The following is a 16,010-nucleotide window of genomic DNA, read 5'->3' on the forward strand; positions in this document are numbered from 1 at the left end:
GTCCGGGAAGCAGACCCAGTCTGTCAGTTCAAATCTAGACTAAAAACACATCCAGGATGTGTTAATAATTTAGTTAATAATTTGAAATTAACTACTTAAAAAAATTCTATGAACAGAAGTGTAAAAATGGTAAATCTCTTACAACATTTTAATGTAAAGCAAAATGTACAACCGTTATAATGTTACAATGTTTATATAATCATACAAATAATGAATGATATGACAGGTCAGAAAACAAACAATATCAATAACACTTCTACAGTAAAAGTCACTCTCGTTATTCTCCCGCTGAGCAACAGCTAAATCAAGTCTTTTGTTGGTGTTGAGATGCTCTAATGAAGTGAAGTCCTAAAAGATGTGTGTTTTCTCGTCTGAACAGGGTCCCGAGAGCAGAAGCACGTGATCCAGAGCGATCTCTCCACTGACTGACCTCCCGCGCTCAGCCTCGAACACCACCTGAACACACACACACACACACACACACACATCATTAATATTCATCATTACACCTGAACACACACACACATCATTAATATTCATCATTACACCTGAACACACACATCATTAACATTCATCATTACACCTGAACACACACACACATCATTAATATTCATCATTACACCTGAACACACACACACACACACACACACACACACACACACACACACACACACACACACACACAACACACATCATTAATATTCATCATTACACCTGAACACACACACATCATTAATATTCATCATTACACCTGGACACACACATCATTAACATTCATCATTACACCTGGACACACACACACACACACACACACACACACACACACACACACACACACACACACACACACACACACACACACACAATTCTATATAGATTTTGAATATTTCCAAATTGTGAAGCAAATAAATTATATTGTGATAATATTATAAATTAAAATATAGCCTATGACATAGAAACATTTGAATATTTCCAATAAATTCTATATAGATTTGGAATAATTCCAAATTGTGAAGCAAATAAATTCGAAATTGATTTTGAATATTTGTAAATTGTGAAGCAAATAAATTCTATATAGATTTAAAATATTTCCAAATTGTTGAGCAAATAAATTCTATATAGATTTTTTATATTTTCAAAATGTGAAGCAAATAAATTCTATATAGATTTAGGGTATTTCCAAATTGTGAAGCAAATAAATTCTATATAGATTTACGGTATTTCCAAATTGTGAAGCAAATGAATTCTATATAGATTTACGGTATTTCCAAATTGTGAAGCAAATGAATTCTATATAGATTTAGGGTTTTTCCAAAGTGTGAAGCAAATAAATTATATATAGATTTTGATTATTTAAAAATTGTGAAGCAAATAAATTCTATATGGATTCAGAATATTTCCAAATTATGAAGCAAATAAATTCTATATAGATTTAGGGTATTTCCAAATTGTGAAGCAAATACTGTAAATTCTATTGAAATTCTAAAAGTTCTTTGTAGTGTGTAATATTTGAGCCACTACTGTAGCCAATTGTTTCCACCACAGAATAAAAAAAAAATTCTTTCTTGCAATTGCATTGTTTACATCTCGCAATTCAGAAGCCAAAATTGTGAGATTGAATGTTTCATTTTGTATTCTGTGGTGGAAACCAGCTCCTGTACTCTCAGAAAAAAGCTGTCACTGGGGTTGAACCATTTCAAATGCTACATCTTTGTACCTAAAGTGTGCATATTAGTATCTCAAAGGTACATATTGATACCAATAGAGTATACATTAGAACCCTTTGAAAGGGAACCGTCCCAGTGACAGCTTTTGTACCTTTTCCGCTGAGAGTGTACAGCTCACGGGTCAGGCTCAGAAGTCAGGATTGTGAGATCTGATTGTGTTCCTCAGGCTGAATGCGTGCGCGCTCTCACCGCTTCGGGTCGGGTCCCGGTCTCGGTCCCGGGGCCGCTGATGCTGATCTTCTCGGATCTTCTCCAGTTGTGAGTGTGTGTTGCTCTCCTCTCCCACAGCGCAGACTCACTGTTGTCCAGCTGCACTCGTAAGATGTTCTGCTGGCCCAGGATGAGATAGTCAAACGTGAGACAGAAGCTGCTCTGCCGCATGTGATCGTCCAGGAGCAGCTTTATCCTCGACACCTCGTGCCTGATGCCCACGGGGCCCTCGAGGGCCAGGTAATACTCTCGTCCTTAAACACACAACCAGAACCAGACCCGTGAGATCTGATCACGCTGAAGCTTTCTCCATTTACTGGGAACTTGTCAATATGTGTGTGTGTGTGTGTGTGTGTGTGTGTATATATATTTTAATATAATAATATATATTTAATATTTAATAAATATTTAAATCTTAAAGTGACTAAATACAAGTTACTTTAATATGAATTTATTTTGCAGTACTAATATTTAATTTGATTGGAATTAAATATGGAAAAGGTTTATCCATTCAGCTGTGTCATAATCACAGCTGTCAGTATGAGAGGAAACTGTGACTTTACCGTTTTCATGATACTTGATGGTCCAGTCCAGATCATCTTCATGGTCCTGAACCCACTCACACGCTCCACGATCAAAGTCACAGTCCGTCAGGAATCCTGATCCCATAAAACACTTTCAGCACTTTCAGACAAATCTTCTGAATGTTCAAAACACAAGCGTCTGCGTAGAATCTACTAGAGTTTCCTTACTTTCCTTCAGCGGCGCTGCTTGGATCTCCTCCGGCTCTGATTCTGGATTATAAACAGGCACAAACTCATCTGGAACTAAAACACACAGGTCATGAAAAGTATTTTTCAAACAGAAAGAGCACATAATTATGGTAGCGCATTGCTGCTATATACATATTATTTTTCCAACTCAATTATGTCGTAATAACGAGATATGTTGTTAAAAGGCATATTTTTGTCATAATAACGAGATGTTATATAGTTAAAACTAAATATTTTTCTCGTAATAACGAGATGTTATGTTGTTAAAATTAAATGTTTTTCTCGTAATAACGAGATGTCATTAAAAAGACATTTTTTTCTCCTAATAACGAGATGTTATATAGTTAAAACTAAATATTTTTCTCGTAATAACGAGATATGTCATTAAAACGCATATTTTTCTCATAATAACGAGATGTTATATAGTTCAAAATAAATATTTTTCTCGTAATAACGAGATGTTATTTTGTTAAAATTAAATATTTTTCTCGTAATAACGAGATATTTCATTAAAAAGGCATATTTTTCTCATAATAACGAGATGTTATATAGTTAAAACTAAATATTTTTCTCGTAATAACGAGATGTTATGTTGTTAAAATTAAATGTTTTTCTCGTAATAACGAGATGTCATTAAAAAGACATTTTTTTCTCCTAATAACGAGATGTTATATAGTTAAAACTAAATATTTTTCTCGTAATAACGAGATATGTCATTAAAACGCATATTTTTCTCATAATAACGAGATGTTATATAGTTCAAAATAAATATTTTTCTCGTAATAACGAGATGTTATTTTGTTAAAATTAAATATTTTTCTCGTAATAACGAGATATTTCATTAAAAAGGCATATTTTTCTCATAATAACGAGATGTTATATACTTAAAACGTACTCGGTTACTAACGTAACCTCGGTTCTCTCTAGAGAGGGAACGAGTACTGCGTAATATCTTACGCTATGGGGAAAACCTCTTTTCCACGAGATATTGAAGCCAAAAATTATCCTTTAATTTTGATTAATGTAAAACGCTGTGCGGCAGCGTGCAGACATAGGCAAGACGGCTCGCGCGCCTATTGGCTGCCCTGCGGCAACAGCAGCAAGCCTATCGAGAGAGGCCCTGCGTGACGTGACATCCAATGGGGGTGCTTCGCGCCCATTTCGTCGCGTCCCGCCAGAATAGGCGTGGCCTTGGCCTATAAATACGCTCGACAGGCTGATACAAACTGGTTTTCAACGCTGAAGCGAACCAGCGCTGTTGTATGCACGGCAAGATACGCAGTACTCGTTCCCTCTCTAGAGAGAACCGAGGTTACGTTAGTAACCGAGTACGTTCTCTTACGAGAGTATCTCTCGTACTGCGTAATATCTTACGCTATGGGGAACACAATGTAAGACGCCGTGCGTACTGGGATCCGACACCAAAGTCCCAAGGGCAGTAGCCCGGGGCTCATATAGTGCATAATCACCGTAGACTCACAGAGAGTCGGAGAAGAGAGGCTACCAGCATCATTCCCCACGAAATAGCATCCCATAGGAGCTAGTTATGTCAACAGTATATCCCGCAGACAGGGTGAACGCGTTCAGCCTGAACTGGGCAAAAAAACGGGCTATTCAACACCCATGGAGCTGTTCCATCGATCAGTGAGCGATACTCAATCAAAACTCAGCATTCTGCGCCGGCGCAGCGGGACAGATAGTACTGAATTCTAGACCGACAGCAGCTTGGCCTGTAAGGCGGGAACTTCAGAATCAGAATCAGAATCAGAAAGAGCTTTATTGCCAAGTGTGCTTGCACACACAAGGAATTTGTTTTGGTACTGAGGCTTCCAGTGGACATATACAAATACAACATGAAACATAATACTACAAATTATAAGAATAAAAAATAAAAATATAAATATATGAGAATAAAACTATCACAGTTGGGTTTAGTCAGAATAGACATTTTCAGATTTACAGATTATGAACCTATTTACAGTGTTTTGAATATTATAAATAAATAAATCTACATATAAGTATCACCTGAGTTGTGGGATATTGCACTAAACAGTGGGAGTATTGCACTTACAGGCATATGCCTTGGGAGGAGTGTTAACTGTTCAGGAGGGAAATGGCCTGTGGGAAGAAACTGTTCCTGTGCCGAGATGTTCTTGTGGCCAGTGATCTGAGTCTCCGTCTTGACGGTAACAGTTCAAACAGGTGGTGTCCAGGGTGAGTGGAGTCTGTGATGATTTTACCTGCTCTCTTCCTCACTCTGGAAGAGTACAGGTCCTGGAGGTTTGGCAGGGGGGCACCAATAATCCTCTCCGCAGTCCGGACTGTCCGTTGTAGTCTCCTGATGTCTGATTTGGTAGCTGAACCAAACCAGACAGTGATGGAAGCGCACAAGACAGACTCAATGACGGCTGAGTAGAACTGAATCAGCAGATCCTGTGGCAGGTTGAACTTCCTCAGCTGGCGAAGGAAGTACAGTCTCTGCTGGGCCTTTTTCACAGTGGAGTCAATGTGATTGTCCCACTTCAGGTCCTGAGAGATGATAGTGCCCAGGAACCTGAATGACTCCACTGCTTCCACAGTGCTGTTCATGATGGTGAGTGGGGGGAGTGCTGAGCTGTTCCTCCTGAAGTCCACGATCATCTCCACTGTTTTGAGCGTGTTCAGCTCAAGGTTGTTATAACTGCACCAGGCAGCCAGCTGTTCAACCTCCAGTCTGTAAGCAGACTCGTCACCGTTTCGGATGAGACCGATGACAGTGGTGTCGTCTGCAAATTTCAGGAGCTTGACAGTGGGGTCTTTAGAAGTGCAGTCATTAGTGTACAGGGAGAAGAGCAGTGGGGAGAGAACACACCCTTGGGGAGCACCAGTGCTGATTGTGAGTGTCTTGGATGTGTGTTTCCCCAGTCTCACTCGCTGCTGCCGGTCCGTCAGGAAGCTGGTGATCCACTGACAGATCGAGGATGGTATGGAGAGCTGGGTCAGTTTGGCTGTGAGAAGACCAGGCATGATGGTATTGAAGGCCGAACTGAAGTCCACAAAGAGGATCCTTGCATAAGTCCCTGGTCTGTCGAGATGTTGCAGGATATAATGCAGTCCCATGTTGACTGCATCATCCACAGACCTGTTTGCTCTGTAAGCAAACTGAAAGGGATCCAGCAGGGGTCCAGTGATGTCCTTCAGGTGGGCCAGCACCAGTCTTTCAAACGACTTCATGACCACAGACGTGAGAGCGACAGGTCTGTAGTCATTAAGTCCAGTGATTTTGGGTTTTTTGGGGACAGGAATGATAGTGGAGCGTTTGAAGCAGCAGGGAACTTCACACTGCTCCAATGATCTGTTGAAGATCTGCGTGAAGACCGGGGCCAGTTGGTCAGCGCAGGCTTTTAAACAAGCAGATGAGATGCCGTCTGGGCCTGAGGCTTTCCTAGTCTTCTGTTTTTTGAAGACTCGGCTCACGTCCTCCACACAGACCTTAAGCTCAGGTTGGATGGCAGGAGGGGGGAGTGATAATTGGAGAACAGGAGGTGATGCTGAATGTGTGAAGTGCAGATCAGACCGGGTGTGTGGTGTGAATGAGGGCTTTTCAAACCGACAGTAAAATGAATTTAAATCGTCAGCCAGGTGTTGATTGTCCACAGATCGAGGGGATGGTGACTTGTAGTTGGTAATGTTCCTCAGGCCATTCCAGACTGATGATGGGTCGTTGGATGAAAACTGGTTTTTCAGTTTATCAGAGTAGTTCCTTTTAGCAACTCTGATCTCCTTTGTCAATCTGTTTCTGGCCTGGTTATACAAGATTTTATCCCCACTTCTGTAAGCATCCTCTTTTGCATGACGAAGGTGTTTGAGTTTCCCAGTAAACCATGGTTTATCATTAGTGAATGATAAGAATGTCCTGGTAGGAATGCATGTATCCTCACAGAAACTTATATATGATGTTACAGTATCTGTGAGCTCATCCAGATCATTGGTAGCAGCTTCAAAAACAGTCCAATCAGTGCAATCAAAGCAGGCCTGTAGATTCTGCTCTGCTTCATTAGTCCATCTTTTTACAGTCCTTATTCCAGGTTTAGCTGATTTCAGTTTCTGCCTGTAGGTCGGTATGAGATGAACCAAACAGTGATCAGAGAGCCCCAAAGCTGCCCGTGGGACGGAGTGATACGCATTCCTTATTGTGGTGTAACAGTGGTCCAGTATATTACTGTCTCTGGTGGGACATGTAACGTGCTGTCTGTACTTTGGTAGTTCACGGGAAAGATTTGCTTTGTTAAAATCCCCAAGAATGATTAAAAGAGAGTCTGGGTACCTTTGTTCCGTTTCAGATATTTGTTCAGCCAGCTGTTGTAGCGCCGCGCTCACGCACGCGTCTGGAGGGATGTAAACATTCACGAGAATGAAAGAGGAAAATTCCCGAGGCGAGTAGAAGGGTTTACAGTTTATGAAATGTGCCTCTAAATTAGGAGAGCACATCTTCTTCAGTGTTGTTACATCTGAACACCAACTTTCGTTAATGTAGAAACACAATCCACCACCTCTCGTTTTCCCTGTTAGCTCCGCGATGCGATCCGCTCGGAACAGCTGGAAGCCCGGCAGATGTATTGCGTTGTCCGGTATGGCTTCACTCAGCCAGGTTTCAGTGAAGCACAAAGCAGCAGAGTTAAAAAAATCCTTGTTAGTGTGGGTGAGGAGAAGAAGTTCATCCGTTTTGTTAGGAAGGGATCGGAGATTCGCGAGATGAATGCTGGGGAGTGCAGTGCGCAGGCCGCGCTCGCGGAGTTTAACCAGCGCGCCGGCACGCTTCCCGCGTTTGCGTCTGAACGCGCGTTTGAACAACACCGCTGCCCCTCCGACGAGAATGTCCAGCAAAACGTCCGAATAATCAAAAACTGTAGAAAAGGTTTCTGGTGTGTGTTTCCTAATGTCCAGTAGTTCGTCTTTGGTGAAACTGATAGGAAAAGAATGACTAAACGCAGAACAAACGAACAAAAACAACACAATAGCTGGAGAGCTCCACACCGAGGCAGCCATCCGCGGCGCCATCTTGGATCTTGGATCTATAACTTCTAGGTTATAGAACCTTATAAATGTAGACGGCGAGGCCCAGCCCGCCGCCATACAGATATCATGCAAGGAAATCCCACTAGACCACGCCCACGAAGAGGCCACGCCTCTCGTGGAGTGCGCTCTGACACCCAAAGGACACTGCAGGCCCTTAGAAGTGTAAGCCAGCGCTATGGCATCGACTATCCATCTGGATAGGCTCTGTTTTGATGCGGCCAGTCCCTTGGAGCGTCCGCCAAACAAAACAAAGAGCTGCTCGGTCTGCCTGAAGACAGACGAGCGGGACACATAAGCCCTCAGCGGCCTGACGGGGCAAAGGAGATTAGCATCCGCTTCCTCATTGTTCACCGGGAGGGCGCACAGGGAAATAACCTGGGCCCTGAACGGTGTTGTTAGGATTTTGAGATTTTGTGTGTTGGTATCAACTGTCCTTGTGTGAAGGTTTGTCTTGTTCTCTTTTTCTCTCTGTATGTTAACAAGCTTGTTTCAGATGGGCGTTACCTCTGTTAATCTGTGGAAGACTGTGATTGGACCAGCTATGCACCTGACCTGGATATAAGGACCGCCTCTGACACTCTATCAAGGCCTTTGAGCCTCGCTGACTTTGTGCTTCTGTGTTTTGTGGTTGTACTGTTTAGGTACTTCTCGTTAGCTTTGTTTGTGTCACCATTGTTTGATTGAGAAAGAGTGTCGTGCCAGAGAGATTATTAGTGTTTAGTGAAATTGAGTAAGTGTTTGTTGAATGTAATACTATTTCGGGTTTTCTTCTATCTGATTATTGCCTGATTGATTACCTCTTTGGATTCTAATTCTAACTTGTCAACCTGATACTATCATAAATGTGTGTAAGCATTCTTGTAATTATTACCATACCAAGGGATGTAGGGGGTTTGACGCCAATTTATTTATATCTATTTTTCACTTTGTTTGTGTAAGGGAGTTAGGTAAGTTAAACTGTATTTTCATTTCTTCTTTCTTTTGTTAAAGGTTATTTAGATTCTAAAAAGTAAATTGTTTTGTTTGTTATTTTGGCCTTGTCTGCCCCTGACGATAACCCCTTATGGTCAATAAAAATCATATTACTCTTTATCTCTCTGGTAGTGTGACTCTCTTCCTTTTTCTGTTGCGGCTGACCCCTAGAGGTCGTAACAGAAATTGGGGGCTCGTCTTAAAAATAAGTTTTATTGAAAAGAAAAAAAAAAAAAACAATTGGAGTTTCGCCACTGTGTGTTAAGAAAAAAGGAGAATTAGGAACTCATGAAATTTGCTTTGTATATTGTTGTTTGGCTAGTGGTTTTCACTTTGAGGGGGAGGGAATTTGGTATGTCTTTAAAGTTTGCACTAGATAAATTTGCGATTCAACCTACGTCTGAACAGTTAGATATTTGTCGTAAAGATGATTTGGTCACGATTGCGGATTTTTATCAAATCACAGTTCCTCGTGGTGCAGTTAAACAGGAGATTAAGGAGGTAATTTATAAACACTTGATGGAGCGTGGAGTTTTGCCAGAGCGGAGTGAGTCGGCGGGTGTTGCATTTCAGTTGCCGGTTTCTACGAGTGAGGGTGAGCAACCCAAACCTAATGAGCTGGCCGGCATAGATCCCGTCGATTTAGCTTCTCCGCGAGATCCTTTTCTGGCGATCAGACTGAAAGAGTTAGAGGTGGAACTGAGCAGACAGCATTATGAGAGTCAGCTGTTGCATGTACGCACAGTTGAGCTTGAAACCAAGCGAGATATCAAGCTCAAGGAGCTGGAGCTGGAGCTCAAAATTAAATCATCTGTTTTCCCCTCAGCTGTTGATGCGCCTGACATGAACGTGAATGTATCGTCACCTATGATTGTTTCCACTCCGAGTCCTATTCCTGCACCTCGACGCAACTCACAAGTAAGTCAACCTGAATTTGATATTAGTCGTCAGATATCACTAGTGCCACTTTTTCGAGAGACCGAGGTTGACACTTATTTCAACGTGTTTGAACGAATCGCTGGCACGTTGAAATGGCCGCGGAATGTTTGGCCGCTGTTGTTACAATGTAAACTTGTGGGTAAAGCCCAAGAAGTCTGTTCAGCGTTATCGCTTGAGCAAAGTTTGGATTATGAAGTAATGAAAAATGCCGTTTTGCGTGCGTATGAATTAGTCCCTGAAGCCTATCGGCAGAAGTTCCGGAATCATGTGAAAACCCCTAGTCAAACATATGTTGAGTTCGCTAGAGACAAAGCAAGTTTATTTGAGAAATGGTGCGCCGCAAACAAAATAGTCACGTTTGAGCAGCTTAAAGAATTAATATTATTGGAGGAGTTCAAGAATTGTTTACCAGAGAAAATTGTGGTTTACTTAAATGAGCAGAAGGTTTCCGCTCTTTCCGCTGCTGCAGTTTTTTCTGATGAGTTCGTACTTACGCACAGAGTAGTGTTTTCACCCACGAAACGTAATCTTCCTGATCGTGTTCGTAGTTCTAAGGATTCCTTAGTGGTACCTAAGAACGTTTTGAGAGCAGACTTTACGGAAAACCGTGAATGTTTTTACTGTCATGACGTCGGACATCTAATTTCTGTATGCCCGGTTCTGAAACGTAAAACTGGCAAGAAAGTAAACACTTTCAAAAGCGTTGCGTTAGTAGAGCGGCCTATCTTTTCCATCGAGCCAGAGTCTCTGGATTATACGACCGCTGAATCCGCTTTTAAGCCGTTTATCTTTGATGGTGTTGTGTCATTTAATGAAGCAGATTTGGAAACGAAACCTATTTGTATACTCCGTGATACTGGTGCTGCGCAATCCTTCATTTTAGAGAGTGTGTTACCATTTTCAGAACTTTCAAACTGTGGTTCCAGTGTGCTAGTGCAAGGCATTGATCTTACTGTAGTTAGAGTTCCTTTGCACAATGTTTATTTACGCTCCGGGATTATTTCAGGGAACGTTAAACTGGCAGTTCGGGCTGAATTACCTGTGAAAGGTGTATCACTCATTCTAGGAAATGATTTGGCAGGTGATAAAGTTTTCTGTTTGCCTGAAGTGATAGATGTTCCTGATGTACATAATGAAGATGCACTGCAGAAAGAATTTCCCCAAGTATTTAGTACGTGTGTAGTAACTCGAGCTCAAGCTCATAAGCTAAAAGAAACTGTGGATTTATCTAAAACTTTTCTGTGTGCTGATAATTCTCGTGAGACAGAGGAAAAAGCTGATGCAGCTGAGTTAAAAATGTGTGCACTTCCCAATGTTGATTTTCCATTTGGAAGAACTATGTTAATTGAGGCACAACGTGCCGATCAAACTCTGTGTCATTGTGCTGAAGCTGTTGTTGAGCCGAGTGTTTTGCCAGAGTGTCCAGTGGCTTACTTCTTTGAAGACGATGTTCTTATGCGTAAGTGGTCTCCAGGTCATGTCAAGGAGGACTGGGGCACTGTTATTCAAGTTGTCGTTCCAAAACCTTATCGAGAACAAGTGTTGAGTGTAGCACATGACCATGAACTGTCGGGTCATGTAGGAGTTCGAAAAACGTATGATAATCTGTTGAAACACTTTTTTTGGCCTTCCATGAAATCAGATGTTTCAAAATTCTGTAAATCTTGTCATGCGTGTCAGTTATCCGGTAAACCCAATCAAGTTATTCCTCCAGCACCGTTGAGGCCGATACCTGTGCTTGGCGAACCGTTCGAGCGTATTTTGATTGATTGTGTTGGGCCACTACCCAAAACAAAATCTGGAAATTCCTACTTGTTGACATTAATGTGTACGTCGACTAGGTATCCTGAAGCAATACCACTACGCTCTCTTAAAGCTCATGCAGTTGTTAAAGCAATCATTAAATTCTGCACCACTTTTGGAGTACCGAAATACATTCAGTCCGATCAAGGAACCAATTTTATGTCTAGGGTGTTCGCCAAAGTAATAAAAAAATTAAATATTAAACATCAAGTATCTAGCGCTTATCACCCTCAGTCACAGGGGGCAATCGAAAGATTTCATCAAACTCTCAAGTCCATGCTTCGAAATTTTGTGTTGATCAACAGAAAGAATGGGACGAGGAAATCCCACTATTGTTATTCGCAATTCGTACCACGACTCAAGCATCTCTCGGATTCAGCTCTGCTGAATTGATTTTTGGGCATACTGTGCGTGGACCTTTGAAAATTTTGCAGGAGCAGATCCTTTCATCTGATCGTCCTACTCCTGCAACGAACGTCTTAGATTACGTTAGCTCGTTTCGTGAGCGACTTCATAAAGTGTGGAAGTTGGCAAGACGTTCTCTTGATTCCGCTCAAGACCAAATGAAAACTCGATATGATCAAAAAGCTGTGCAGCGATCATTCCAAATTGGAGAGAAAGTTCTCGTTTTACTTCCTATGCCTGGTTCAGCGCTTAAGGCTAGATTTACTGGACCCTATGATATTAAAGAGAAATTAAGTGTCACTGATTATGTTGTTAACACCCCAAATCATAAGAAAAAGTCACGCGTCTGTCATATCAATATGCTGAAGGCATATGTTACGCGGTCTAATTCTGAGACCAAGATCCCTGTTGTCACTGTTGCTCCAGTAGATGTATCACCCTCAGAATATTCACCAGAAATCGATGGTTTGAAGATGAACAGTGCCGCGTTCACAACCGCTCGGTTGCCTAATTCAGAAACTTTGTTAAACTTTTCAGCAAGATTGTCGCACTTGTCTTCATCGGCCCAGGCTGACATTTTAAATTTGATAAAGAGGTATCCGACTTTGTTCAGTGACTCGCCTACAACTACACGCGTGTTAAAACACGACATTGATGTTGGTTCACATGCGCCCGTTAAGCAAAGTGCTTACCGAGTAAATCCACTTAAGAAGGAACTGATGAAACAAGAAACTCAGTATTTACTTAAACACAATTTGGCAGCCCCTAGTTCTAGTCCATGGTGTTCACCATGTCTTCTCGTCCCTAAGCCCGATGGTACTTCAAGGTTCTGTACAGATTACAGGAAAGTTAATGCGTTAACTAAGGCTGATTCCTTTCCACTTCCGCGAATGGAAGATTGCATAGATCGTGTGGGTAATGCCAAATTTGTGACTAAACTCGACCTACTAAAAGGTTATTGGCAGGTGCCGCTCACGGAGCGAGCGGCTGAAATTTCTGCATTCGCCACCCCTGAGGTATTTCTACAATACCGGGTTATGCCGTTCGGTCTTCGAAATGCTGGAGCTACCTTTCAGCGGTTAATGTCTATTGTGTTATCCAACATATCTAATTGTGAAGTTTATTTAGATGATGTTGTGTGTTATGCTAGCACTTGGGAAGAACATATTAAGGTTTTAGAGGAAGTCTTTGGACGCCTTAAAAATGCTAATCTTACCTTGAATCTAGCAAAGTGCGAATTCGGTTGTGCTACAGTCACCTATTTGGGTAAGGAGGTTGGTAGCGGTCAGATTTGCCCTTTGAATTCAAAAATTCAAGCTGTTCTTGATTTTTCCATTCCGAACAATAGAAGAGATCTCCGTCGATTTCTCGGAATGACGGGTTATTATCGATGCTTTTGTAAGAACTTCTCATCTGTAGCTAGTCCTCTTACAGAATTACTGCGTAAAGCAGTCTCATTCAAGTGGACTTCTGAATGTCAGTCCGCTTTTGAAGCATTAAAGACTCTGCTCTGTAGTGCTCCTGTACTTGTTGCCCCTCAGTTTGAAAAACCATTCTTGCTAGAAGTTGATGCCAGTGGCACTGGTATCGGAGCGGTTTTGTTGCAGACCGGTGAAGATGATTTGAATCATCCGATCAGTTTCTTTTCAAAGAAATTTCTCAAACATCAAATGAACTATAGTACGATAGAGAAAGAGGCTCTTGCCTTGATTCTTGCCTTGCAACACTTTGAAGTGTATATTGGTTCGAGTGTATCACCTATTACCATTTTCACTGATCATAATCCTCTTACGTTTCTCCAGCTAATGTCTAATAGCAATCATCGGTTAATGCGATGGTCTCTGATTTGTCAAAGCTACAATATGAAGATCTGTCATAAGAGAGGTATCGAAAATGTACTTGCTGACTCACTGTCCCGTGTCAACTAGTAAAACATTATGTTTTATTTTATGGGTGGGGGTGTTAGGATTTTGAGATTTTGTGTGTTGGTATCAACTGTCCTTGTGTGAAGGTTTGTCTTGTTCTCTTTTTCTCTCTGTATGTTAACAAGCTTGTTTCAGATGGGCGTTACCTCTGTTAATCTGTGGAAGACTGTGATTGGACCAGCTATGCACCTGACCTGGATATAAGGACCGCCTCTGACACTCTATCAAGGCCTTTGAGCCTCGCTGACTTTGTGCTTCTGTGTTTTGTGGTTGTACTGTTTAGGTACTTCTCGTTAGCTTTGTTTGTGTCACCATTGTTTGATTGAGAAAGAGTGTCGTGCCAGAGAGATTATTAGTGTTTAGTGAAATTGAGTAAGTGTTTGTTGAATGTAATACTATTTCGGGTTTTCTTCTATCTGATTATTGCCTGATTGATTACCTCTTTGGATTCTAATTCTAACTTGTCAACCTGATACTATCATAAATGTGTGTAAGCATTCTTGTAATTATTACCATACCAAGGGATGTAGGGGGTTTGACGCCAATTTATTTATATCTATTTTTCACTTTGTTTGTGTAAGGGAGTTAGGTAAGTTAAACTGTATTTTCATTTCTTCTTTCTTTTGTTAAAGGTTATTTAGATTCTAAAAAGTAAATTGTTTTGTTTGTTATTTTGGCCTTGTCTGCCCCTGACGATAACCCCTTATGGTCAATAAAAATCATATTACTCTTTATCTCTCTGGTAGTGTGACTCTCTTCCTTTTTCTGTTGCGGCTGACCCCTAGAGGTCGTAACAGGTGTGTTGAGGGATTTTGGCACGTACCCGTGCCTTGGTTTGAGTATGACTTTTGAGTCATTAGGCCCAAACTCAATACGGGACGCGCTTACTGAAAGCGCTTGCAAGTCCCCCACGCGCTTCATTGAAGCAAGAGCCACAAGAAATACCGTTTTGAAAGACAGGTGCTCCATGTCTGACAAATGGATTGGCTCGAATGGGGCACCTTTCAGGGCTTCCAGAACCGTAGAAAGGTCCCACATAGGGACTGAGGGAGGTCTGGAAGGATTCAGCCTCCGAGCTCCCCTGAGGAATCGCACGACGAGGTCGTTCTTCCCCAGTGACTGGCCAGACGTCGGTTTTGCAAACGCCGCTATGGCCGCCACGTATACTTTGAGCGTGGACGGGGTTCTACCCTTATCCAGCAGCTCCTGAAGGAAGGAGAGCACTTCCGTAACCCCGCAGTCTACGGGTGAAAAGCCCTGAGCTTGACACCAGGTAGAGAACACTGACCATTTCGAGGAGTAGAGCCGTCTAGTAGACGGGGCCCTAGCCTGCGTGATCGTGTTTAACACTCCCTCCGGGAGGTTAGCCGGTACCCGTTGATGGCCCACACATGTAGGGACCATAACTCCGGGCGAGGATGCCAAATCGAGCCCTTTGCCTGAGAGAGGAGGTCTCTCCTCACCGGTATCGGCCACGGGGCAGTGCTGGCCAGCTGCATCAGGACTGGGAACCAGGTTTGGTTCGTCCATAGCGGAGCCACGAGCAGCACTGGGCATCCATTTTCCCTGATTCGTTCCAGCACTTGAGGCAGGAGCGAGACGGGGGGAAAAAGCATAGAGGGGGCGTCGGGGCCATACGTGGGCCAGCGCGTCCCTGCTCTTGGAGAAAAAGTTCGGACAGTGAGCGTTTTCCTGGGACGCGAACAGGTCCACCTGCGCTCTGCCGAATGTCTCCCACAGCAGTTGGATCGTCTGCGGGTGCAGCGACCATTCCCCTGCTGGGACATTGTTTCTGGACAGTCTGTCTGGTCCCAGATTCAGGTGACCAGGCACATGCGCTGCTTTCAGTGAAAGCAGGTTGTGCTGAGCCCAGCCCAGGGAAGCGTTTCGTCAGCCTGTAAAGGCTTCGGGACCTGACGCCGCCCTGGTGATTTATGTACGCCACCACTGACATGTTGTCCGACCGGACTAAGACGTGGCGGCCTTTTATCTGGGGACAAAAACGCCTTAGCGCGTTGTCTACTGCCAGCATTTCTAGACAGTTTATGTGTAGGAGCTTCTCCCGTTCTGACCACTGGCCAAAGAACGGTCTGCCCTCGAGCAGCGCTCCCCACCCCGAGGTGGAGGCGTCCGTGGACACCACCTTCACACTCGAGGGAGTCCCCAGACTCACGCCTGACTGGTACCAGTCGGCTTTT

The 16,010-nt window shown here is 42.7% G+C and overlaps 1 protein-coding gene across 5 annotated transcripts in view; it reads right to left on the minus strand.

The window, feature by feature from the left end:
• Positions 1-121: 121 nt before the first annotated feature.
• The window catches only part of egfl6 (EGF-like-domain, multiple 6), a 53,376-nt gene continuing 37,487 nt past the window's right edge, over positions 122-16,010 (minus strand). For 4 of the 5 annotated variants that reach the window (XM_077216909.1, XM_077216911.1, XM_077216906.1 and 1 more), the window contains 4 exons: positions 2,690-2,764; positions 2,501-2,596; positions 1,917-2,191; positions 122-456 (listed from right to left, as the gene is read on the minus strand). In XM_077216909.1, coding sequence (XP_077073024.1) covers positions 349-456; positions 1,917-2,191; positions 2,501-2,596; positions 2,690-2,764 — 554 coding nt within the window. In that variant the 3' untranslated portion in view covers positions 122-348. The remainder of the gene's footprint in view (positions 457-1,916; positions 2,192-2,500; positions 2,597-2,689; positions 2,765-16,010) is intronic. The other variant, XM_077216908.1, reaches the window with a different exon arrangement.

Source organism: Siphateles boraxobius, unplaced genomic scaffold (assembly GCF_051911475.1).
Source record: "Siphateles boraxobius isolate OS27281-9 unplaced genomic scaffold, OSU_SipBor_1 7, whole genome shotgun sequence".
Lineage (NCBI taxonomy): Eukaryota > Metazoa > Chordata > Actinopteri > Cypriniformes > Leuciscidae > Siphateles > Siphateles boraxobius.